This window comes from Streptopelia decaocto, assembly GCF_964273445.1.
Source record: "Streptopelia decaocto genome assembly, chromosome: 12".
Classification (NCBI taxonomy): Eukaryota; Metazoa; Chordata; class Aves; order Columbiformes; family Columbidae; genus Streptopelia; species Streptopelia decaocto.
The window spans coordinates 7,638,684-7,662,306 of NC_138667.1; the positions used below are offsets into that span (position 1 = coordinate 7,638,684).

A 23,623-nucleotide genomic window follows, 5' to 3' on the forward strand; every position below is an offset into this window, starting at 1 on the left:
CTTTTGTAGTGTTGTGATTACAAAATGTTTGAAGTTTCATGCTGGTACCTTAATGATGATTAAAAAAAGTTTGTCAGAGTAAAGGCAAGTGATGAGGTGAAGGGCAGTAGGGACTGAGCTGAAGTGGAGGTCTCCTGTGGCAGGGCTGTGATGCACAACCAGTGTGGAACAGCAGTGAGTCCTGTCGGGCTGTACACAGAATAACTCCTGTTAATGAGCCGTGTGTCCCCTGGAGGGCTGGACATCGGCAGGTGCTGCGTTCCTATGAGGCCGCTTAAAGCCAAGTTTAAGTCTCTTGAGTTATTCTATGCGACAGTAGATTGATCCTGCCATGTGTGGTCTGTAGAAACTGCAAAAGCAAACCCTTGCAGCAAGAGCCTGAGAATCACAAGCACTCATAGTAATTCTTAAAGTACTTGTTGCTGCTCAAAGTAAGCAATCAGATTTCTAAAGACGTTGCTTACTTTGAGCTTGCTGCCATATCTGTTGGGAATAACGTTACCTGGGTGAGAGAGAATGGTAGTGCAGAGCAGGGGAGCTGTGAGGTGAAGGATGGATTTGTTGATAATGAGCGGACTTGGACAGGTGAGCTCTAAATGCGTTTATCCTTAACCTCAAAGGAAGCCAGTCCAGTTATGGCGGTCCAGCTAACCAGCAGCTGAGCGGGGGTTACGGAGGAGGATATGGTGGTCAAAGCAGCATGAGTGGATATGGTAAGAGCATTTCTTCACTGGTTTTAGGTGGGGCAAGTGCCGCTGGCCTAGTGTGCCTTAAGGTGCTGTTCTGGTGTTGGCCGGCCATGGTACAGGCTGGGCAGCACCAGCCCTGAAAGTCTAAGACTTGGCTGTTGTGAATTCTAAAACCCACAGAGCTGGGTGGGGAGGGGGCAGGGGTGGCGGGATTTGGGAAATTCGTCTGTATGAAATGCTGGTCTGCAGACTTGTGTTACTCTGATCACTTCTCTGTGTGGAATCTGGAGAGCAACTTGGTTTGGCTACATGTGTACAAGGAGGGGATGGTCTGTGGGAGGGGGGTGCTCTCCAATTCCACAGAACAGGGACAGAAACCCCGAATTCAAAGGGGGAGGGCAAGACAGCTGGCTCTTAATGAACAACCAATAAACTTTAATTTTGGGTACGGAGCTGTAAACTGACGCTTTGCAGTGTTGGGCACAGTGGCTGGTGTTTACGAGGTGGCGCAGCAAGGACAGGCGTTGGGGGAAGGATGCTACGAATCGGCCTGAGCCCGCTGTGAACCTGCTGTCGGTTTTCCCCCTCAGACCCCGGGAGCCAGGGCGCCATGAACAGCAGCTACTACAGCAGTGGGAACCGCGCGTCCATGGGAGTGAACGGCATGGGCGGCATGTCCAACATGTCCAACATGAGTGGTGGCTGGGGAATGTAACCAATCGCTGACTTTTGGTCGCATCTTTTTTTAAAAAACAAAACAAAAAAAAAAAAACCCCAAAAAACAAAAAACTTAAGTTTAACAGTTTTGCAATACAAGCTTGTGATTTATGCTTTACTGTAAGTGAATTGAGGATTGTTATTTTAAAACCTTTCAGGTTCAGTATTTTTGAACATACAAAAATAAACATTCATCTAGGATGTAATAACCAAGTTGAGTAAAGATTAAACTGTTAAACAATTTTGAGCGTTTCTCTAGTTTTGTTGTAGGAGTGTATTTAAGCAGTTAAGCGTATTTAGGTTAAAGCTGTTTGAATTACGTTAAATGTTGCTCTTATACCATATTACATCAACACTGTTTTGAATACATGTTGAAAGAGACATGCTTTTTTGTAAAGAAACAATATAGGAGCTGTGTCTGAAATTCAAAGTGAACATTTGGCATGTTAGTTCTAGTTTCTTTCTTTTAATATCCTGTAAGGCACGTTAAAGCTTTTTTTTTTAAGTTAATGGGGGAAACATGTTGAGACGCAATACGGCTACTTTCGGATTTTGGTCTTGGTGTTCGTATAAAATTCTGAGGCCTTGATTTAATCTTTCATTGTATTGTGATTTCCTTTTTAGGTGTATTGCGCTAAGTGAAACTTGTTAAATAAATCTTCCTTTTAAAAACTGGAACTCATTCCTTCTTGACCTCCAGCTCTGGGGTGTAGCTACACCTGCAGAGGTGTCACTGTGTGTCCTTGGTGGCTGTAGTACTCTTAACATGCCTCTGCCATGTGCATTGTTACTGCTTCTAAAGAGATTCTCACCTAGAAGCTGCTGTTGGGGGGTGTTGAATGATGGGGGCTCTCAGCTGAGGGGGGTTGGTGAACAAAACCAAGTCTGGGACCTGACCAGGGCTCTGCAGAGCTGCACAGGGGGGCCAGGGTCCTTCTGTACTTGGGGGTGTCTCTTTGGAGTCAAAATGCTGTGTCAATTGACTTTGCTGCTTGGTGCAACCATGTTTCAATAAATTCCACTTGTCAAACACCATGCTTAAAGATGTGGTTTTATAAGCAGCTTAGTTAGAGCTTTTGAGCTCTGGAATTTCCTCCCTGAATGAATCACAGAGTGGTTGGGGTTGGAAGGGACCTCTGGAGATCATCTGGTCAAACCCACCTGCTAAAGCAGGTTCACCAGAGCAGATCTCACAGGAATGTGTCCCCATGTCTTTGAATGTCTCCAGAGGAGACTCCACAGCCTCTCTGGACAGCCTGGTCCAGGGCTCTGGCACCTCAAAGGAAAAAGCTGCTCCTCAAGTAAAGTTTCTCCTCAACAGCAAAGTGGAATCTGCTTCTGTGCATTTGCCATCGTAAACTTATATGCCCTTTCCCCATTCTTCCCCAGGGGTTAGAAATGTGAGGTCCTTTAACGCAGTGAAGGAAACCCCATGATCTTCTGCAGTGGTGGGTCTAGAAAGGGCCAAACCTTGAGCCCTTGAACCCTGCAGCCACTGTTCCTGGCTGCTGCCTGCGGGCAGCACTCAGGGCTGGTGCCAGAGCTCAGCTTGGCACAGACTTATCTAGGGGGTTCCTGCTCAGGCTGCAGAAATCATCATGAGCAGGAGCCACACAGAAGCCAGGAACACTCACTGGTCAAGGCAGCTCACGTGAGCAAGAGCCAGGTGGTCACAGCAAAGCTGGAGTCACTTCCCACTGTTCTGGGGAAGGACGGGGGCAGTTCCACTGGCAGCACTGGCTTCATCTCAGATGCATTTCAGGGGCTCTTGCTTCAGCCTCAGTGTGCACGATGGTGTGATGTTCTCTTCTGGGATCCATGACTGGCAGCTGTTAAAAATCAGAACTTCAATCTTGGTTTCAGTTTTTGCAAAAGGTTTTATTGTGTAACTACCATACTGTGGTCACAGCGACTGTCAGAACAGGTACAAGGTGTAGTTTGTGACTCTGCAGTGAACTGAAGGCACATTCATTGACACTCATTGTAAAGCTCTTTCTATAGACAATTTATAAATTGACCTTTCTTCTCTGTACTTCAAGCAAATACAAAACTGTACACAAGCCATTGAAACACAGGAGCACCTTGTGACGATGCAGAGGAACCGAAGTTAATGTGCAGACAGTGATGTCTAGAGGGATCAAGTAAATGTAGAAATACCATATACAAATTTTAATACAAATATCTATAAAAATCAGAAAAGTGAGTTTGCATTTTAGTTTCAAATAGAACTTTAAGGGAAATTACAGTTTATATAATTGTCTTAATTATTCCAGTTGGAGAAGCATTAGCTTGCATAATCCCTACAAATTATTTTGCACTGCTCTGTCTTACAGTGGAAATATTCCAGACCAGACAGTCTGCTGCACAGAAGGTGCCTGGAATGCAGAATTAAAAAAATAATGGCTACTTTTCCAATGTTTAAGTGGTCCCGTCGAGGTTACAAAAGCCTTAGGAGGAGTTAGACGAACACCGCTGAAGGAGTAAAGTGTGACAAGTATCACAAACACGGACAGGCTTAGGATACGATGGCAGTGCAAGTTCATTACTGGAACAAGTGTTGCAGAAGATGTCCCCACAGTTTCTGCAGTGATGCTACAACAGAGAGTTGGAGTAAGTACAGCTGCCTCAAAACAGAGCATCACGAGGAGATAAATCAGACCTTATAAAAGCTTTTGGGGTCCTGTGACATCATCCTCCACCTCCCTAGAGCCCCAGCCCTCCCAGCAGCACTTGTGAACCCGAAGGGGTGCGATCCCAGATCCCCGCGCAGCCCCTGGGGCTGGAGGGGCTGCTCATGATCCAGCCCGAGTGCTGGGACATCTCAGCAGAGCACACGCAGGCCCGGCCCCGCGCACAGATCGGGTGCCTGGGCTGGCACGCCGGGCTGTCCCAAAACCCTGGGCCCAAAAGGCAGCGCGCGGGGCCTGTGAGCGTCCTGTCCCACTGCACGCAGCCCAGCAGGGACGCGTGACGAGCCGCGTCACGAGGGGACACAGCAGCTCCCTGCCAAGGGAAGGGCCCAGCCAGGAGGAGAACATTATTTTTAGGATGGGAAATACCCAATTACTTCCCTCTGTATTGATAATGCCAACAAGCTCTGGAACGGAAGCAATGCCAGTCTGCCCTCAGAAACTCAGCAACAGAGCAATTTTTTTGCCTTTTGTCACAGAAAACAGAAAAATGCACTGAACAGCACTACCTTCCTCCTGGAGATGGAGAACTCCTTTTTGCATTGCTTGCAGTGAGTCGCTTCGTCATCCTTCAGCCAGGTATGGCCCTAGAAAATCAAAGTGAAAATCTCACTGTAGATAGAAATAAATGTATAAAATAAAATTCAAAGGCTGTTTACCAACACTGTTGGTATTTTCAAAAGCCATCTTTTAAGTAGGATAACCATGGTGAAATTTGAAGGTGTTAAATGCACACATGCTTAAGGAAAATATCCATGAGATGCAAAGTACCTTCAGCGCTTTATTTACTTCTTTGATATCTTCCATCTTCAACTTTGATCTGGAAAAAAAGACAATAGTTCCCTCAGCATGACTTTACACTTAGTTGTGTTCAGTTTACCCGCCATTCCACTGTCCAGCCACTGAATCTAAACCCAGATCCTTCGGTCAGCTCCCTGGTACAACTGAACCGCTCAGCATCACCAGGAAGCTTTGTCACTGGGGGTTTGTGCCCTTCTCAGTACATGCAGAAGAACGGGGGAAAAGAAAGTTCCACTGCAAGAACTCAGCATTTACTGCGTCGTTTCCTGGCTCGGCCAGCTTACTCATGCAAGGATCTTCCCTCACTTGTATTTCATGGCTGCTTAGTTTCCCACGTATACTAATTGCATCCTAAAATTCTCGTGTTTAACTAATTTTTATAACTGGATGCATTTTAAAATTATTTGTATGTCTTTGATACCCCATCCTCCTGGCTACGTCACTTCAGTTCAGTTCCTAGAACTTACTGGCTGAGATGAAGTCCCATTTCTTGGAGAGCTTGCTCCTGCTCCTCACAGACTTTCTCTAACTGCTGCTTCTCATCTTGCAGTTTTCTCAGTTCCTATAAAATCAAGCACAAAAATCAAGGTTTTTTTGTGTGCCAAGTTCAACCCATAACCCAGATCAGATAGTTCATCCAAAGCACCCAAGCAGTTCACAACAACAAGTGCCTTTAAACCTGTTCCAAAGGCTTGATTTTTAGAATCGCATGGGTGAACTACCCCTGGGTTCTTGTAGAGCACAAACGATGAAATCGTTGAACCATAGTGACCAGAAAGAGAGGAAGATTTTCAGGCTTTAAACATCCTCGACCATAGGATGTTTAAACATCCTTGACCACAGGACCAGCAGTCCCGTGCCCACACACGAGCGTACAGATACTGGAGTACAACGGTGCCTTCGAAATCTAAACGGCTAGATACACAGGCATAGATTCCCTTTAGGTTAACAAGAATTTTCACTCTTAAAAAATAAATTGCATCCAGTTGTTTTGTATGCTTGAAAACGTGTTCTTATTTTATTACAGACAGTTGAAAGAATCACACTGTCAGTGAAACCTCTGAACTTGCCATTTCCTACCTGAGCAGGGGTATCTCACCACGGGACAGCTGCTGAGCTTTTGTCCCCAGTGTCTCAGCTCAGCTGCTGACTGGCAAGTGGCTCAGACACAGAGCATTGGGGCCACCAGCTCAACCGCTTCCATTGCCCGCACCCTGTACCGCGCCAAGTTCCTTCTCTTGGCATTTCATGCGCAGACTCGCGTTACGTCAGCCAAGCTTTTGGAACCACCCCAAGGAGGCTGGTACAGAAGAAATTACTCTCCTACAGATGCGAACATTGCACTGGTTCTACGTCAGCTTTAATCCTGACCGCTGGGCGCCTTTGCGCTGTGCGTACCTTTTTCAGTCCTTCCATTTGTTGCAGTTCTGTTTTAAGCAGAGTGGTAGCGTCCTTCTCCTGGTGTAGCTCTCTTTGCAAAGTTTGTCTCTGTTCCTTTTCAGTTTTTAACTCCTTTTCCAGAGTTGAGCTATTTAAAAATAATTCATTCTAAGAAAGCCTAGAGCAGAAAAATATCCTATAGCGCTTAAGGATAGGAATAGTATAAGGAGAAGAAACCTTGTCCAAAAGAGGGCAAACACTAGAGTGGTGTTCTGGGAAAGGAAAGAACAGGGATGTTATGGCAGCAGACAGCAAAAGTGGCATCAGCATTTTCAGGTCACAGAAAACAAGCAGCAACGAATGGTGGGGAGAAAAAACATTAAAAGAAAAAATGATCCCCACACGTAGATATTTGACAACCAGTGTTTAAAGAGACATGTTTGAAAATGACACTGTACCCTGAAGTCTGAACTGGGAAAGAAGCGTTTTCTGTAGGTATTAGAAATCTTTAGAGGCTTAACATTCTCTAGGAACACCAAGATGCTCACCAGCCCCCAACACCCCAACCAAAACCCCAGTCCTTTGGATGGCAGTCACTCCTGTGCTCAGTGCACAAGCACGACCGTTTCCATCTCCTCATTTGGTGAAAAAGCAACTGAAAGCTCCACTGCTCGTCAGAATGACCAGATTTCTCCTGGCACTCTGTGCTCTGAATTGGATGTTTTGGAAAAAGCAGTTCAAAATCCCCATGCTAACAGTTCACCACACACAACTTCTGTGCTTTCCTACATCTTGCACACTTCTGTCAATACTTGCTGAACCCAACATAGTTCAAACCTACCCCTCTTTAGACCCTAGCACAAAAGGAGTAGAAAGCATTTCTTAAAGAAATGGCAGAAGGGAAGGAAAAAAAATGGGTCAGATTAAATACCATTTGCTATCCAGCTGGGACATCTGCTGCTGACAAGTGTCGAGCCTGCCTGCAAGCTCTTGCTTCATCTTGGTGCATCTTTCTTCTGCAGCCTGCCTTGCCTTTTCTGCATGCTGCAACCTACAAAGTAAGGAACATGTTCATTTGTTGTTGATTCACATACTCCTTACCTACACCCTCTCATGTTGTTCTTTTAGATTTATCATACAGATCTTTATAGAAATCTTGAACTGAAAATGCTAGCAGAGAAAAAAATTACTCTTGAAAGCAACTGTTTCTGGGAAAAAAAAAAAGAGAGAGAGAAAAGAGAACAGACACGTGCAGAAGGTGCTAAGGGGGGGAAAGGAAAACAGAACTTCATGCCAGCATGTATGGCCAAGTGTCTATAGGAGACATAGCTGACAGTGCTATACTGAGAAATGGAAGGTCATCCCGTAGAGGTTTCAGTCAGAAGTTTTCTACTGACTTCAGTGTTGACTTTCTGAGCTTGCAATTGTTACCTCTGTTCCATCTGTTTCATCGAAGACATCATCTCATTTGTTTTTCCTTCAAAAGAGGATATTGCTTCTGTTTTCTGTTGTAATGAAGACTCTGCATTCTGTAGGAAAAAGTGAACAGATACTCCAGGCAACATATTTTCGTTTTCTAAAGCACACAGCATCAGTATTTAATGCAAGTCTGCCACTAGATAAAGAATGTTTAGCTTGTTATGGGCCAAGCCTGGGTCTGACTGGAATGTGCAAACAAAATGCTGATAATGCCAGAACAGACACTCCTCAAGTTGTTTTATTAAGAGCTCAGAAAAATACACCTTGACTGTAGTAAGTTTTGATCTATGAGACCAGCTACAAGCTAAAAATCTTTTCTTTGGAGTTTGAAGAAAGAAATTACCAGGATAAGAACATCAATTATCACTATTATGACTTGAATGTAACAACTGCACTGAGCAGGCAGGGAACAGGAAGCCAAAAAAGACACAAAATAACTGCAGCTTTTGAAAGCAAAGGCACCGCTCAGCACTGGGAGTGTCTGTGCACCTGGGAAGGAGCGAAGGCTGGATAAAACCTCAATGGGCACCGGGAAACAGCCCCAAAACACGAGGAGAAATCCGCTCTGGATTTCTGGCACCAGATATTTATTGAACTCCTACATCATTACCAGAGACAAGCTCTGTCCTTTATGTGTGAACACTTCTACGCCATCTCTTCCTGTAGAAATGCTGATCTGTACATTTTTTCTCCAATTGAAAAAAAAACAAATCAAAACACCACAACCCACCCAAATAACAAAAAAACGCAAAGCCATCCCCAAGCCCCTGCAATATACATGACACAAACGACTGGGACAGTAAACTCTAAAAACTGCCAGGGTAAGGAAGAGACTGAGGAAGGGAGACAGGCCCCAAAAACAAAACTTTTTTCATTTTACTTCTCTAATCATTGTACTTCTGGAGAGTCAGGTCTTATGCTAAAGGGGCTATAGCAAATACCTAAAGCAATCCAACAATTTTTTGTTAGCTCCAGAGCCCGGTCTGACCGCAGAGCTCCCCGCTCCCAACTTCAGTGCTGCCCTTGCACTGGCCACAGCACCCAGCTGCCCCGCTGGGTACAGCCTGCTGAAAGTAAACAAGAAATGACGGTTTTCTGTTGGTTTAGAGAGGCTTGTTGATGGTTTTTACAGTAAACAGTGTTAAACGTGGTTCAGATAAAAGGCAAGACAACACAAATGGGAACGAGAAGACAGTTCTCGGCTGCAGTAAGACATTTTTTAAAGACTAATCATTCCATGGTTAGAACAAGGGTCCCCGCAACCACGCTCTCCCCTGGGAGAGCTCTCCCTTTGTCTCAGCATTAGCTGGATGATCCTGTGGCACACTACACAGCATACTCAAGGAAACCCCCTTTCCAAACATATCCAATCTCTCATCAATAATGAAGCATAATTAAAAAAAAACAATTCTTTATACAGTTTTAAGAAAATTGTTGCATCTAAGTATTGCTTCAGATGCACACGAGTGCATTTACGTTCCCACTGCACAAAGACTGTGTGAAAGAGCAACACTACAGCTGCTCTTCCTGTTCTCCACTATGTACGTACCTGAGATTTGTGAAACATCTGCAGGTTAATAGCCTTCACTTCTTCTAACTGTTGGCGAAGTGCTACCAAGGTGTCTTGTTTTTCATGAGTATCTTTTTCCAGAAGTTTCATGGCAATTTCCATTTCTGTTTTCATTCCAATCTGTAGCTCCAATTCTTTCTCTAGTTCCTTACAAAGAGATTTCCTAGTTACTGCTATGTAGTGATAAATCAGGGATAAGTATTTCCAAAACCCACGTAACCTCCCCACCCGAAACTATGCATTACTCTAAGATAATACTGACCTATGAGTTTACAAAAGGGCTAGGTTCCAAATAATACTAAGAGTTAGCAAGACCGAAATACTGTTTCAGCTCTCCAGACTATGCCATGAGATCTGCACCCTTGCCCTGAAGTGTAGAGCTCACTGTGTAATTTAGCAGCCCATCAAATGAAATATTCCTCCTGGCAGCTGGAGCTGGGTTGACAAGAGCCACAGGCTTCAGCAAGCCTGGGCAGCCCCTTCATCAGACACTAATTAGCAGCTCATTGTGGAAGTGACTGTTGTGCCTATACCACATTTTCCTCGATAAAGACAGTTGCCTTTCTTTGTGGTTTTATCTTAGTCTCTGCTACAATAACCTTGGCAAGTTCTTAACTTTATCTTCAGCATTCCAAAAGCCCTGATTTCTAGTTCTTCTCATACATTCTAAATAACAAATATCAGCGCCTTGTTTGCAAATCCATTAGGAATTCTGAATAGTTTTTGTGCTGGTTTGGCTGAATCAAGGTAATTTCCCATGCCGTTGGTCCATTCTCTTCTTGGTAGCTAGCATGGTCTTTTGTTCTGAATTTAGTTTGAGAATAATAACAGAGCATCCTGGGATCAAGTTAAAGTTATCCAGTGTTTGGGATTTGGAATGAAAGAATGTAAGAGCTCACTGATGGTGATACTTATTGCTCGGGAAACCAAGGTCATCCCGCAGTTTCCCACAGTTTGCAAATCAGCAGGTGTATAAAGCGGGGAGCAGCGGATCCAGGACAGCTGACTCAAGCTGGCCAACAGAAGTATTCTATACCATGAACATCATGTTCCATATATAAGCAGGAAGTTCCCCCTTTCCTCGACGGCCACCGTCCCTGAGAGGTCCCATCCCTGCTGCTGCTCCTGGGGCCAAATTCCTGTGACTCCCCCGTGGCCACTGTGATCTCTGAGTTGAGCTGGACTTGCTGCGCTCCCAGTGTCCACCCGCCAGTGCTCATTGCTGGGAGTGTGTGTTGCAGTGGCTAAGCATTGCTCTGTATATTTTATGATATTCACATTATTATACTTTTTTTTTTAATTGCTTTATAAAATCTGCTTGTTTTTCATGAGTCTTTCTTCCTTGTTCCTTTTCTTCCCCCCCAGAGAAGGAAAGGTGAAAGAGCAGCTGTTTTGCCGCTTAGCTGCAGGCCCAGCACTGAACAGCAACAGTTCCAACAAGTGCAGAGCACACAGCTTGTACTCCTAAGGCTACCTTAAAGTGGGCAGAATCCTTTATCTTTCATTTCACTTTCTATAGTTAATTTCCTTACCAGCCTAATTTTTTTTTCTTCTTTCAGCTGCTTCCAGACATCGCTGTACATTTCATCCAGACCCTGGCGTGACTGCTTGTAAGTATCCAACTCTACTTTTGTATCCTCTTTTGTTACCTGTGAGAAAGATCAACAAAAAAAGCCATGTAAGACCACAAAGTTGAGTATTTAAAGTATGCCTCATATTCTTGAGTGCTACCTCAAGCAAAATCCTACTATTTTATAAATAAGGTCACAAACATTAATAAGCTGAAATGCCAAAGAATAGACTAAAATTAAAAGGAGACCCCTCCAATACTTTTTATGCTCCCTCCCTTCTGCAAGTACATGTTTAAGTGTGCAGCAGAGAACAGCAAAAAACTCATGTCTGTCCACACTACACACAAAACCAGCGGCCTAGACAGTAGCACTCAACTGTGCTTAGCTTTCCAGTTCAAAGTGCTTTTGAGAGCGCTAACCGCAGGTGATCAAAAGAGATCAGTTACTGTAAGGATCCGCATCATCTTTAAACAGGCATCCCACCTCGACACTCTTTTCACTCCGTTCACGAATTAATTCATTTTGTTGTTTTAACTGCTGCTGCTCTTCCTGAAGTGATCCAATTCGGTCAGTTGCTGCTGCAAGCTGTTTACAAAGAGAATATATATATATTTAATCACTGTACAAGCATGCAACATCTGGAGGAATTCTAAAGTTAGTAGCTTGGCCTTTGTAGCAGGTGTGCTGTTCTCTTCCCCTTTTGGCCCTTTTGTTCTCCCCGGAAGCTGCCTGAGCCCTTTGCAGTCATACTAACTGCACAGCCTTCATTAGTGAGCCCACCAACATTTGCTCACTTCTGCTTCATGCCCTCATCAATTATTTTTAAATATTAACTGTGCAAAGAAGCGCATCCTAGTGTAAAAGGCGAAAAGCCAGCACATATCTGTGATCCGTGGTGGTCATTCTGGTATGAACTAGAAGTCATGCAGCAAGTCAGGGCTGACGTTCACTTGTGGAACTTTACGGTATTTTCAAGTGGAGATACCTCAAAAAGCATTGGAAACTGGACTACACAGACACACTCTGAACTCATATATGTAATAACATATATAAACAGTAAAACACCACCACAACAAAAACCAAAACAACCATTATCATGTGTACTGCCGGGTTCTATTTCAGTTTCCAGCTAGGAAAGATTTCCTAATTGAAGTGTGATTCTTTTCCTTCTCTGAGTTCTGTTTAACTCACTTGACAAATACATGCACATGTGTATGTGCAGAAGGAAGCGGCACAAGCCACGTTCGTTAGAGCGGTATGATTACTTTTAGGTGGAGACACCATTGCAAGACAAAAAATTTGATTAAAGAAACCTCTCTATCAAATAGGTGCCCAAGAGCATTTTAACAGCTAACATAATGTAGAAGCTTTCCACAGAGCTTTCCCCATGTGCCAACCTGTGCCAGTCCTACCAGTCCCCCACACTTCATTAGTATGAACTCAAATATTAGGCCTAATATCTATTTTCAGGGAGTTTTCCCTCTAAAGCAAAGGAGTTATGTGAAATATTTAACAGACACAAACCTCTTCCTGGAGTTTCGAATTGGTCTTTTCTAAACAGTCTATTTTGTTCTGAAGATCTGCAACCGTGCAACTGCAGCAAGGAAAAGAAACGCATTAAAACAATATAAGAAATGCTAGTGTTCAACATTTATTCCTATCCTCAACCATACTTTCACCATCTTGCATTTGTTAACAATGAAATAGTTTGGTGAGCTGGCAAAAAAATCTCAGAGGAAGGACAATTGTCCCTCTTAAGCACTGACAGGACCACGCATTTCCCTATAGTTGGCAGACCTGTTCTGGCTTATCTTTTGCAGGCTTAACACCTCTCTGATGTTCAAGAGCGTGAGACCCGCTCCTCCCACTGAACAACCATGGGGGAAGAATAAAGACTCCTCTGCTAAAGTATGAATTTCCAGATGCTCTTGTAATAGTTTTCCCTTGAAAAAGTAGCTCCAAATTCTTTTGTTAGTTAGTAAGTCTCAAAAAAGTCAACTATCATTACACAGACTTGTTTTCTGCATTGCATATGCCATCAGAAGAGTAAGAGCACAAAGTGAAACTGAGATTTTCAGAAATAATCAGAAAGGCATTTTAATGTCAGGCAAAAATCTGCAAGACTGACAGCAGAGACATTTGAAGTCATACTGGAAAAAACAAACAAGACAAGCGTTTATACATTAGTATAGATGAAAATCCCACCTTAGATGTCGATTAAGTTCTTCCACATAATGCTTCTGGTCAAGGACAGCTGTAATCCCTCCATCTCTAGTAGGAAAAGTGATAATTTATTGACTGAGAAGAAAACCCTTCATCCTAAGCTGTTAGTTTGTACTAGAGTCTTCAGCACAGACTTGCAAACTGAGCTGAAACCTTTTCTCCTTTTCTTTTAAAAATACTTGTGCCCGAGCTAGACCAGAAGCACAAGGGAGATGAAGCAGCTGTTGAGCTGCTTGTCCCCAGCAGCTGAATAGTAAAGTGCTCTGAAGCACCAGGAGCACACAAACTGTAAAGCCCCCTCCATTCTCTACAAGTCTTCTAGATATAGTGATGTGAATCGCTGAAGTTTCTAATTCACATAAAAGTACTTTTTTTTCCCCCATAACTGATCTTTCCCACAAAGACAGCTACTTGAGAGCATTGCTGAAAATGCTTAGAAACAAAGCAGTGATTTAACAGAGGCTGACCTGCCAGATTATGTCTCCTAAACCCCAATAAAAACAAAACCTAAAATTATGGGTGCTTTTAATTTGGTCCCAGCTCAAGATACAAACTCTCCACACAGTATTGTTGTTAAAACCACCATGGACTCCACCTTTGAAATTATTACTTAGGTTTAGCTAGCAAAATCTATCTTGGATTCTCTTTTTTGAATTATTAAAAGAGTTTGACATCTCTAGCACTCATGTGCTCCCACAGACTGTCTGACAGGTTTGTTCTACAAACCCCATAATTTAGAATCGCTAATTCACCATACATACTGTTTGCCATCACTGTCCTGTGCGTCCTTAAGGTACAAGGAAAAATCAATCACTCCAACCTGAAAAATATATTGAAAATATTAACACACCTTCATAGTGCAATTCTGCATGGCAGCACGCATTACAGGGTATTTGAAAAAATGTAAAAATCTGAAGTTTACAGAGACAGATAATACCTACACTCTTCCCAGATGAAGCAAACGTGCAAGCTAGTGTTTGTCATAAAAGCATCAAAATGACCATATTCAGCGTGCCCACTTTCCTAGCAGTTACTAGTTTTTACAGCATTTCCATAAACTGCTACTTAAAGAGATGGATACTTATGTATCTTGTTTTGATTCAACATGGGAAGCATAACCAGCTTCAATACATGCCATTCGGAACAGAATTCAAGACCCATCTCTGTAAAGTTTTTATCAACGTGCTTAATTCTACTAGAATTTTATCATGACTAATCTTATTTAAGCTTTAGTCTTCACCTGGGAATCCAAGTCTTCTCCTTTCAAGCAAAGGTTTGCATCAATAACATTCAGTCCAACCAGCAGACCCACAATGACAGCTCCTTCCTCCTCCATCATCAACGCATCAGGTTCGTAAAATTCACTACAAGAAATATTAGAAGGCATCACTGCACATCAAACAATTATAATGGTACTTCCACCACTGAAATAATTTCTGTAGCCCTTCTAAAGCTCAGTTGATCAGCCCCTTCCCTAATTATTGCACAAGGCAGAAGATGCAGAACTCTCACAGAAAATACTTGTTCCTCTGTAGGTTCACTGCAAAAACAATTAACAACTTGCTCCTCTGCAGGTTGTAAGAACAAGCTTAAACTGGTCAATTAATGACCTCTTGCTGCAGCAATGCAAGGTTTCAGTGACTGAGTGAATACAATCTACATATGTCTACACTTTACCTTAATAGATGCTTATGGTCCAAGAGTACTTTAAGATAATCTGCCAGTTTCTTTTGCATGAGTGCTAGATAAAGCCAAGCCCTTCCTCTTCCCACCGCAGTCCTAAAATGAAAAGTTGCATGTTTTGGTAAAAAAAAACCAAAAAATATTTTATTAAGTAGACTTGTGCAAGTCAAAATTCTCCCTTTACAAAGGCAGATGAAGGTTGTTAGTGATTTAAAAACAACCACCCAACCAAAAAAAAGCCCAGACAAAAAAAACAAACCCAAACAAAAAAACACCCCCCACCCCCCCCAATCCTTGGGGAAATGAAGTGTTGTCTCCAGAACACAGAAGCATTTAAGTACATCCCATTGGTTCAGCAAGGGGAAGTATATTGCAAACTCTTCCTAACTTAGAAAGACATACATATTTTCAACTACCACCATAACCCAACTATTGATGGGTTCTAGCATTAAAACTGGTCTCTTTCCATCATCCTGAATTACCCAAATTAAACACTACTAACCCATGCACAAAATGAGACAGACATAAAAGCGAGGGAAAGAAGAGGAAAGAAAATATCTCCGATGATATTATGGTTATTTTTAGCAAGGTTACAGAAGTTTCCAAATGCTGTTTTTAACCTGACAGCAATGTTTGAATCAGAAGCACTGAGTAGTTTGAGATGTCCTCTTTATCTCTTAGAGAAGTCAGTGCCTCCTACACACCCTATTTTTCTCTTTGGGAATGAGATCTCATTAAGGAAGGCGAGAGACTACAAGAAAGGTTCTTTTTTTCCCCAGCAGTATAAGCAAAATGCATCACTCCCAACAATCAACTTACTTCAGCTCTGGCAGATTTTTAACACTAGTTGCTATATCTGATGCTTCAGGACAAAGTTTTTCCACTAGCTCCAAAGGACCAAAAAATGATTTGTTCTGTCCAATAAAAGTCTTCTTCACTAAAGGGAATAAACAGAGAAGTTTGTGAGGAGAAGTGACAGGCTTCCTACTTCAGCATTACAAATTTTAGTCTGTGTTTTACTTTGTCTTACCAGCTCCTAATACATCAATGGAGATGGGGCATTAAAAATACCCTGACAGTTTAGGAGGCACATAATACAGCGTATATCGGAAAGTAACTGCATAGTTCACAGAACTACAGAATTACAGAGTGGTTGGGGTTGGAAGGGACCTCTGGAGATCATCTGGTCCAACCCACCTGCTGAAGCAGGTTCACCAGAGCAGATCACACGGATCGTGTTAGGGTAGGTTTGAATGTCTCCAGAGAAGGAGACTCCACAACCTCTCTGGGCAGCCTGTTCCAGGACTCTGGCACCCTCAAAGTAAAAGTTTTTCCTCATATTCAGATGGAACCTCCAATGCTTGAGTCTAAGTTATACCTGTAACACTGATTAGCATCATACTGTGTATGAGATTAATGCTGTTGTACAGAAGTCAAACCGGAGCCACAACAAGACGCAACACAGAGCCGTTCATCTGCCCCTCCTCAGCGGGGGCAGCGGGCGCCCACCTTTGAGGCCGTGCTTGAGGCAGTGCTCCAGCACCACGAAGAACTGCTGCAGGGGAGCGAAGTCGGAGTCCAGGGTCCGTCCCAGGCTCAGGGCCGACTGGATCAGGGTTTTGATGCTGAGCTTCATCATGTTCATGAGGTTGGCGCGCTCCTCCATGGCGTTGCACCGTGCACCTGCCCGGGGACACACAGGCGGAGAAAGAAAAGCTGGGTTTAGAAACGCGCTCCTCCTGACCCCTCTCAGCGCTGACAAGAGCGATACCTCCCGTGCCGGTCCCCACCGTACGGAGGCAAAGGGCTGGAGAAGAGACGGGTGTAGGACACGGTCTGGGCGAACCCTCCAACACGAAGGACGCGCCGGCAAGAGCTGACACGGGGGGCGCGGGGCCGCTGCGCAGGCCCTGCCGCTCCCAGGGCCCGCCGCCCCCCGGGGGGACACGGCACCTGTCCCCTCTCCCCCCCGGGGCCCAGCGACACCTCCCGGGCGGCGGGGCCGCTCCCGGACGGCGGCCGGAGGGCAGTGCCCGCCTGCGTTACCGCGGCAACGGCACCTGCGCCAGCACCCCGCGAGCTCTCGCGAGAGCGAGTGTCCGGCGCCATTTTAGAACGAGTCTGTGCCGGGCGGCGGGGCCGGCGCCCTCGGCTGTTCCCTCACACCCCAAGGAGCTAAAACCAGGCTGCCAGATAGCGCTTTTCCTTCAGTCAGCAGCAGGCTGTGACAGAGGCTGCCAGCTGCAGACCGCTGCCCACCTAAATGGTCTCGTGAGCCAGCGCTGTTGCGTGAGGAGAATCGTGTCACCTGGGCACCAAACGCGGCCACGCTCACAGAAATGGCGGTTGCAAAAGGCCGAGTCGAACAGGTAGAGCCCCTGTGGTAGTCACGTGCAAGATTACTAACGGTATTCCTAACACCATGAAAAATTCTCTTTGGTACTAATTTTCATTATTACCTTCCTTTTTTTTCCTGCACATAATGCTAATTTAGGATTTACACCAAGCAAAACTCCCACATCAAAACAGTGAAAATGACGTCATTCTAATCCAATTGATCTCAACAATCACAAGCACACAAAGTCCTGTCTTCTCAGCAGCCTGTTGTGTCAATGGCTCTAGCCAATGTAGCAGACACCTCAAAATAGCATTTAACGTCTTGAGACGAGGCTGAGGATTAAAAGGGTTGTAATATTTTAACTTTTTATGTCAATATTGTCAGGTTGCACATCAGAATAGGAAAAAAGCTGACTGCAGAAACAGAAAATTAGTAACTTTCTTTGAGTATTGGGGTGTTTCGGTAGCAATGGCAGCTTATTTTGATGGCCTCCTGAATTTGAATTTTTATTTCATCAGGAATTTGATTGTAAGCCTCGCTCAAGACACAGGTATTGTATTATACACAAGACTTTATATAAAAAAAAAAATACTGTGAGTGAAAATTTGTATAAAACGGCATCTTAATAAGGGTTTGTATTAAGTTAACTCATTACTTGAACATTCTTTTTTAGACTGTTGCAATTTTACAGTGTCAAGTACCTCTTTTGCAAAACTGTGTACAAGTTGGTACACGCAAAATAGGCAGGTATTAGACATGTGACCAACGCCAAGCCTCAAAGATTAGGAACTGAGTTATGTAAGTGCAAAAGATCACAGATGTTCTGCTGCAATCTTGAAGAACACAGTCATACAGTCTCATAATTAAGTATATTTGTTCTAACATCTTGTTGAGGCCCATGCCTTGTTTTCTGTGGTTATTCACCGCATTTTGAAGTCAGAAAACACTGAAGCACAAAGAAAAGCAGTTCATTATCTCTTGCTCTTTAAGACTGCAAGTCTTTCTTGATTTGTATTCTTTAGATTTGTAGCTCCCAGCCTCCTCTGCCAGGCAGGACATAGTTTCTTCAATGCAGACACTTGTTTTATCATGTTCCTCTGTTTGTGTCCAGCTGACTGTATGGTGTGCAGCACTGTTTACGTGTGATCAACAGATCTGAAGTAGCAGGTAGAGGTTACAAAATCTCTGGAAAAAGGTGGTAGCGGGGAACAAACTGCTAGTTTTCCACAACTGGTCTTGCAGGCCTCTGCTTATTTCTTAAAAATACCTGCTTTAAATTGAATTTAGTGCTTGGTCAACAGTAATTATGAATAGGCAGAATAGGTGATTTGGTCCTTGTTCACATTTCATATCTAGGTTATGAACAGGGTTTTTTTCTGGAATTTTCCATAAAACTTATCAACATACTATCTGAATATTTTGAACAATTTGGGGAGGTGTTGTTGTATTCCATTTCTTTACAGATAAGAAGCTGAAAGATTATGGTACAAGTTCCATTAAGTGTGAGAGCTCCATTTCAGGCAAGAGAACATTTTATTCCCCACCCCTTGCCAAATGCTGTAGGTTGTTTAGAATTATATCTCTTCCAGCATTATTCCAAATGCAACTGAAGAAAATGGGATATTCTGCCTTTTGTCAGGTTAGATCCCAGCTGCTCCAGATGGGCATCCAGGAAACAAATCTGTGAGAAGTTTGGTGTGAGACTCAGGAATGCAGGGAAAGATAAAATCTAGTTTTTTCAGGATCGCATTAATATTAAACCCTGACCATGCAACACTGAGGAATTTTTAAAAAAAAGTTCATTAGCAGTAACATATTTCACCATGCAGTCACGATTCATCCCCACAGAACTCCAGCTTAAATACTTAATATCATTAAAAACAAAAAGGTCAGCACCAGTTAGCAGAACTGGAGCTGCATTGCTCCAAAACCATTAAGCGCTCACCTGAGTGTCTGGAGTGTGGACTCCAGGCCCAGTCACCACTACATTTGAATGGTCTTGTTTCCATGTTATGAACTAGTTTGTGTTGGAAGGGACCTTCCAAACTCCCCCAGTGCCAACCCTGCCATGAGCAGGGACATCTTCACCAGCTCAGGTTGCTCAGAGCCCCGTCCAGCCTGGCCTGGGATGTCTCCAGGGATGGTTCATCCATCACCTCTCTGGGCAACCTTGGGCCAGGCTCTCACCACCCTCAGGGGCAAAAATTTCTTCCTCATGTCCAGCCTGAATCTCCCTCCTTTAGTTTAAAACCATCACCCCCTGTCCTATTTGAACAGGCTCGGCAAAAAAGTCTGTCCCCATCTCTCTTATCAGCCAATTTTAAGTACGGAAAAGCCACAATAAGGTCTCCCCAGAGCCCTCTCTTCTCCAGGCTGAATGAACATCACTGAGATTTAATTTCCATATGAATTCAACTAAAGGCCTTTTAATTCAGTTCTAAGAGACCTGTTCCATAAATCTGTATGGTTGCTATGTTAATGAATGTAGATGTTTAATAGAGCAAGCTGTGGTTAAGCAGAAGCCATTTTTAGCATAGTTACAAAGTAATTTATAACAAATCTATGTCTTATTTCACTTGTCCACTTTCTGACATGACAGCCGTACAAGGACAGTGTTCATCCTTCTCTGAGCCAGCACACCTGGAAGGATAACGAACCAACTAGAATAGTTAAGGGTGCAGTCTGGCTGCTGCTGAGAACTTCAAGGGAGGGGGAGAAAGGAATCATAGAATGAGGGAACCAAGTTAAAGCCTACTGCACAAAACTAAAGTCAATTTTCCCAAATATAATCACAGTTTAGGATTCTTCTGTTCATAATAAATTTCGGTAAGTTCGACATCTGTGTTGCTCGTATCATTTCCCTTAATTAAAAAAGTGCAGCGTCAGATTTTTAAAAACAAATCCACAACCACGCATCACTGACACTAATCAACAGCACTTAGAGGAAGACAACTAATTTTTGCACCGTAAAGCGATTTACTGAGAAGCAGAGCCGTACTTGTTCGCGCGGTGCTGTCGGTGCCGGCGGCTCTGGGGATCAGTCCCGCCAGGGATGCCGACCTTAGCGCGCTGCCGTAGCCCAGCGCCAAGTTCTCCGAGGCTTTCCTGGCCAGCGAGAGGATGGGCGCAGACCAGCGCGCCTCCTCCGCTTTCTCTGCTTCCTCGCTTTTCAGCTCGGCCGCGTTAGGAACCTGGTTTTTGTCGATAATCTCGAAGTCTTCTTTGCTCTCGGCGGCAGAGGCGGCGCGGCGCTCCCGTGCGGCCATCTTGGAGGAGTCACATGACACCAGCCGTGAGCAAAGGAGCCGGGCGTCGGGTCCGGCCCGGGCACCGCGCAGCGGCTGCGGTAGGGGGACCGTGAGACAAACCTCCCCAGAGCCGGGCGGTTTGCTTCGTGTTCTGAGTTAGAGACTCGGGGATGCGGGGGCGGAGGCAAGGAAAGAGTTTACTTTTAAACAAGTTATGAGAGTACCAAAGATACACTTCACAGATGTTTTTTTATTGTGTTCCAAACATATTTTTCAAGTGGAAAATTTGTAGTATCTTTTGAAACCCCAGGTTTATACAGTTGTTACAATTCAATCAGGTTGTTATAATTCAAGGCATCGTAACTTGATTGAAGTTGTGGATGGGTGTGAGAGGTTCACTGTTGTGAGAGTGCTTGCTGGAATCACTGACGTTACAAGATAACTAGTCAGTAAGTTACTTCATTAACATATTTGGGCTGTGTTTGTTAGAAAAATGTATCATGAAGGGGAACTGAAATTACCCTAGTATGGAAATTTGTCTCTACTGGTTGTCTCAAATATTAGTGTACCCTGCTGGTACATGGTTTATTATCCATTTTCCCACCCAGCGACTGTGTGTGCTTGAGATACATCATTTAGTCATGAGACAGCTTTTTTGCTACATAGAGGAAAGATTTTTTTTTTTTTTCTTAAGAAGTGTGAGGAGAGGGAGGTATTAGAAGAGTTGAAGATCAATTTCAGTAGTCTTGCAACAAAACAAATCTTCAGGTCTGTATCTTATTTGTTCTGTTACTATAAGCTACTCTAATATCTATTCTGTTCTCTTGGCTTCTCAGACACTGAAAATTTAACAGCTTTTGTTCCACAAAGCACAGGGAAGCTCTTATATTTTTTGTTGGGAATTCAGAGATCAGCAGCCTCTTATTCACCAATGATTCATATGAACTAAGTATAGGCTTTAATCTACTTGCTAAAAGGTTCTAGACACAAGTTTTACTCCACCTCGTGGACTCCCGCAGTATTTGGCTGTGTTTATAAGGAAGTAGATCTAATAGCTTTGTAGGTTACTGTCTTGCAGTTGACTATACGAATACACCTCTGACTTGAGTGAGACCCGACACTGATTTTTCTGCCTTTTACTATCCAACCAATATTGGAGTCAGGGCAATATTGGCTAGACAAGCAAAGCAGAATTCTAAGCATTGAAATAACTTTTCAATATATCTGAAGAAAAGGGCAGAAAAGTTTTATGACTGTGAACATCAAAGAAAAAAAACCTCAAAACTTGCATTACCTTGGTTTCAATTCACAGATTTATCAAGGAGGGGCACTGTGCATGAATAATAGTATTCACTTTTAGCTTTGACAGTGGGCTTATTTTTATTCCTCTCTTCTGCAGAGCATGATATGTGTGTGTGTTGTCCCCACCCCATCTTCTTGAGAGAGGGGGAAAAACAATAATCACATTTGAAATATTTAAATAATGATGAATTTGAAGTAAAGAAATCAATTATTCCTGAAGGACTCCTTGTTTAATCATGAAACTGTACATTTAAGACAGAAGTCCAGCTAGCCACAATGGAAAATAATTAACTTTAGATTAGGAGAAGCTATATCACTTGTGTTCAGTGATATTGAAAGGGTTATTAATTATACTTAGCAAGACATTTTATTTGGTGAATTCCTCTTTATCTCAGATTTTTCTTTTTGGGGGGGTGGGTAATGTTTTAAGAAGCTGTCTTGCCATTTAACATTTAAAGTGAATCACACACTTTAATTATTTAAAATCATCAAAAATACCACTGTATGCTAAAGGGTGAACTTTCATGATTAGTTGTCAGTTATATCTTGCATTCCTATAACACCTTCTATCAGTAAATCATAGATTACTTTACAAATGAGCTAGTCAAGTTTTTGACCTTTAAAATGCTAGTGGTAATAAATACTGAAAGTAGCTGTAGTTGGAATAACATTCAAAAAAAAACACCCCTGGTGTGTTGTGTGTTAACCATAACTTTATGCTCCCTGATTCTAATGTGCCAGTTAGTGCCATCCTTGAAAATATCCTCATTGCTACTGAAGGAATCAGCTGTTTGAAACCAATTTCAAAGGTCATTAGAATCCCTGAGAGGAAATTGAAATATTATTAGGTGGAAATGTGCATCATTGTGGTAAATAAAGGAAAAGAGTAGAAAATTGAACAGAAACTTTCATTAAGATATTGCCATGGAATCAAAAGAATAGCAACAGAACTCAGTATATATTTGAATCAGCCAGTTAAGACCAAATACTCAGTAGATATATATTAAATGACAGTCTGAAGAAATGTGTTGTATAATATATGTATTTTACTCCGAACTATTGCCTGCTTTCTAGGGAAAAAAAAAAAAAAAGATCTTTTAATAGGAGTATAGTGGACTTGAATGTGGATTATCAGAAAGCAGGTAGAAAGAATATACTTCTTTTCCTTTTAGTTATTTAGCACGTTATTTAACACGTTATTTGTTGCTACTGTAATTAGAGAGGCAGCAAGCAGAACTTTCCACTAGATGACACTACAGCACTACTTTATTCAAGAGCTGTATCGAACATCCAGCAAGGACACACTGAGAGCAAGTATCATGTTGTGAAGTGACCTGGGAAAAGACAAACAGTTCACAAGGTGTCACCTTCCCAGCAGGCGCTGTAAATACCAGATTTTTGTGCCAGCCTTGAAAGACCCCGTGGATTTCAGAGACTCTTTAAGTTATTTTCTCTTGGGAACAGAACTGAGCAACAGCGCAACAACGCCTCTTGAAAAGCTTTACTTTCTTGGAACAAAGTATTTAAGGTGGGAAAAGAAACAAGCTAAGATTGATTACCTAACCAACTCCTGAAGCTGATGTGCTCTGTGATATAAGCTGTGCTAACAGAGACAGTTCGGGGAAAAAAAAGGAGTACTTGCTTGACTATAGGAGGTTCTACTTGTGACTATTGGATATGTGTCCAGGAATATTCTGAAATGTGATCCGAGCTGTTAATGAATTCAGGGTATTTACCAGTTCTAGAGTTTAATGTGTGATTAGCACTTTACTACAGATTTTTGTCTGTTAAAAGTTGTTATATAATGTTCCAAGTGCTTTATGAGAGTCAGGAAGTTTGGACAAATGGTATAATTTGGTCTGGTCTACAAACCAAATCAGAAATCACAGCACATCTGTTTGAATAGTGTAATTTATTGACTTCATGACCTGT

General features: G+C 42.9%; 2 protein-coding genes across 18 annotated transcripts in view; one reads left to right on the plus strand and one right to left on the minus strand.

Moving 5' to 3' along the window:
* HNRNPH1 (heterogeneous nuclear ribonucleoprotein H1) overlaps nucleotides 1-2,084 on the plus strand; it is a 17,408-nt gene extending 15,324 nt beyond the window's left edge. For 11 of the 13 annotated variants that reach the window (XM_082063384.1, XM_082063380.1, XM_082063379.1 and 8 more), the window contains 2 exons: nucleotides 621-713; nucleotides 1,280-2,084. In XM_082063384.1, the coding sequence (XP_081919510.1) occupies nucleotides 621-713; nucleotides 1,280-1,404 (218 nt within the window). In that variant the 3' untranslated portion in view covers nucleotides 1,405-2,084. Of the gene's footprint in view, nucleotides 1-620; nucleotides 714-1,163 lie in introns of all 13 variants that reach the window. The other 2 variants (XM_082063389.1, XM_082063390.1) reach the window with 2 other exon arrangements.
* Nucleotides 1,441-20,411, minus strand: RUFY1 (RUN and FYVE domain containing 1). 5 transcript variants are annotated; one of them, XM_082063373.1, is made up of 18 exons: nucleotides 20,140-20,411; nucleotides 16,313-16,486; nucleotides 15,623-15,740; nucleotides 14,798-14,899; nucleotides 14,361-14,484; nucleotides 13,882-13,940; nucleotides 13,103-13,168; nucleotides 12,422-12,491; nucleotides 11,381-11,482; nucleotides 10,859-10,975; nucleotides 9,306-9,473; nucleotides 7,709-7,806; nucleotides 7,209-7,328; nucleotides 6,296-6,425; nucleotides 5,365-5,459; nucleotides 4,868-4,916; nucleotides 4,606-4,683; nucleotides 1,441-3,998 (listed from the first exon to the last, which is right to left on the minus strand). In XM_082063373.1, exons 1-18 carry the CDS (start codon nucleotides 20,405-20,407, stop codon nucleotides 3,855-3,857), a joined length of 2,082 nt encoding a protein of 693 aa, XP_081919499.1. In that variant the 5' UTR covers nucleotides 20,408-20,411; the 3' UTR covers nucleotides 1,441-3,854. The 5 variants fall into 5 exon arrangements, with proteins under 5 accessions (XP_081919499.1, XP_081919502.1, XP_081919498.1 ...); XM_082063376.1 differs by having other exon boundaries at nucleotides 20,333-20,406; XM_082063372.1 differs by lacking the exon at nucleotides 20,140-20,411 and adding an exon at nucleotides 16,594-16,934.
* Nucleotides 20,412-23,623: the final 3,212 nt, after the last annotated feature.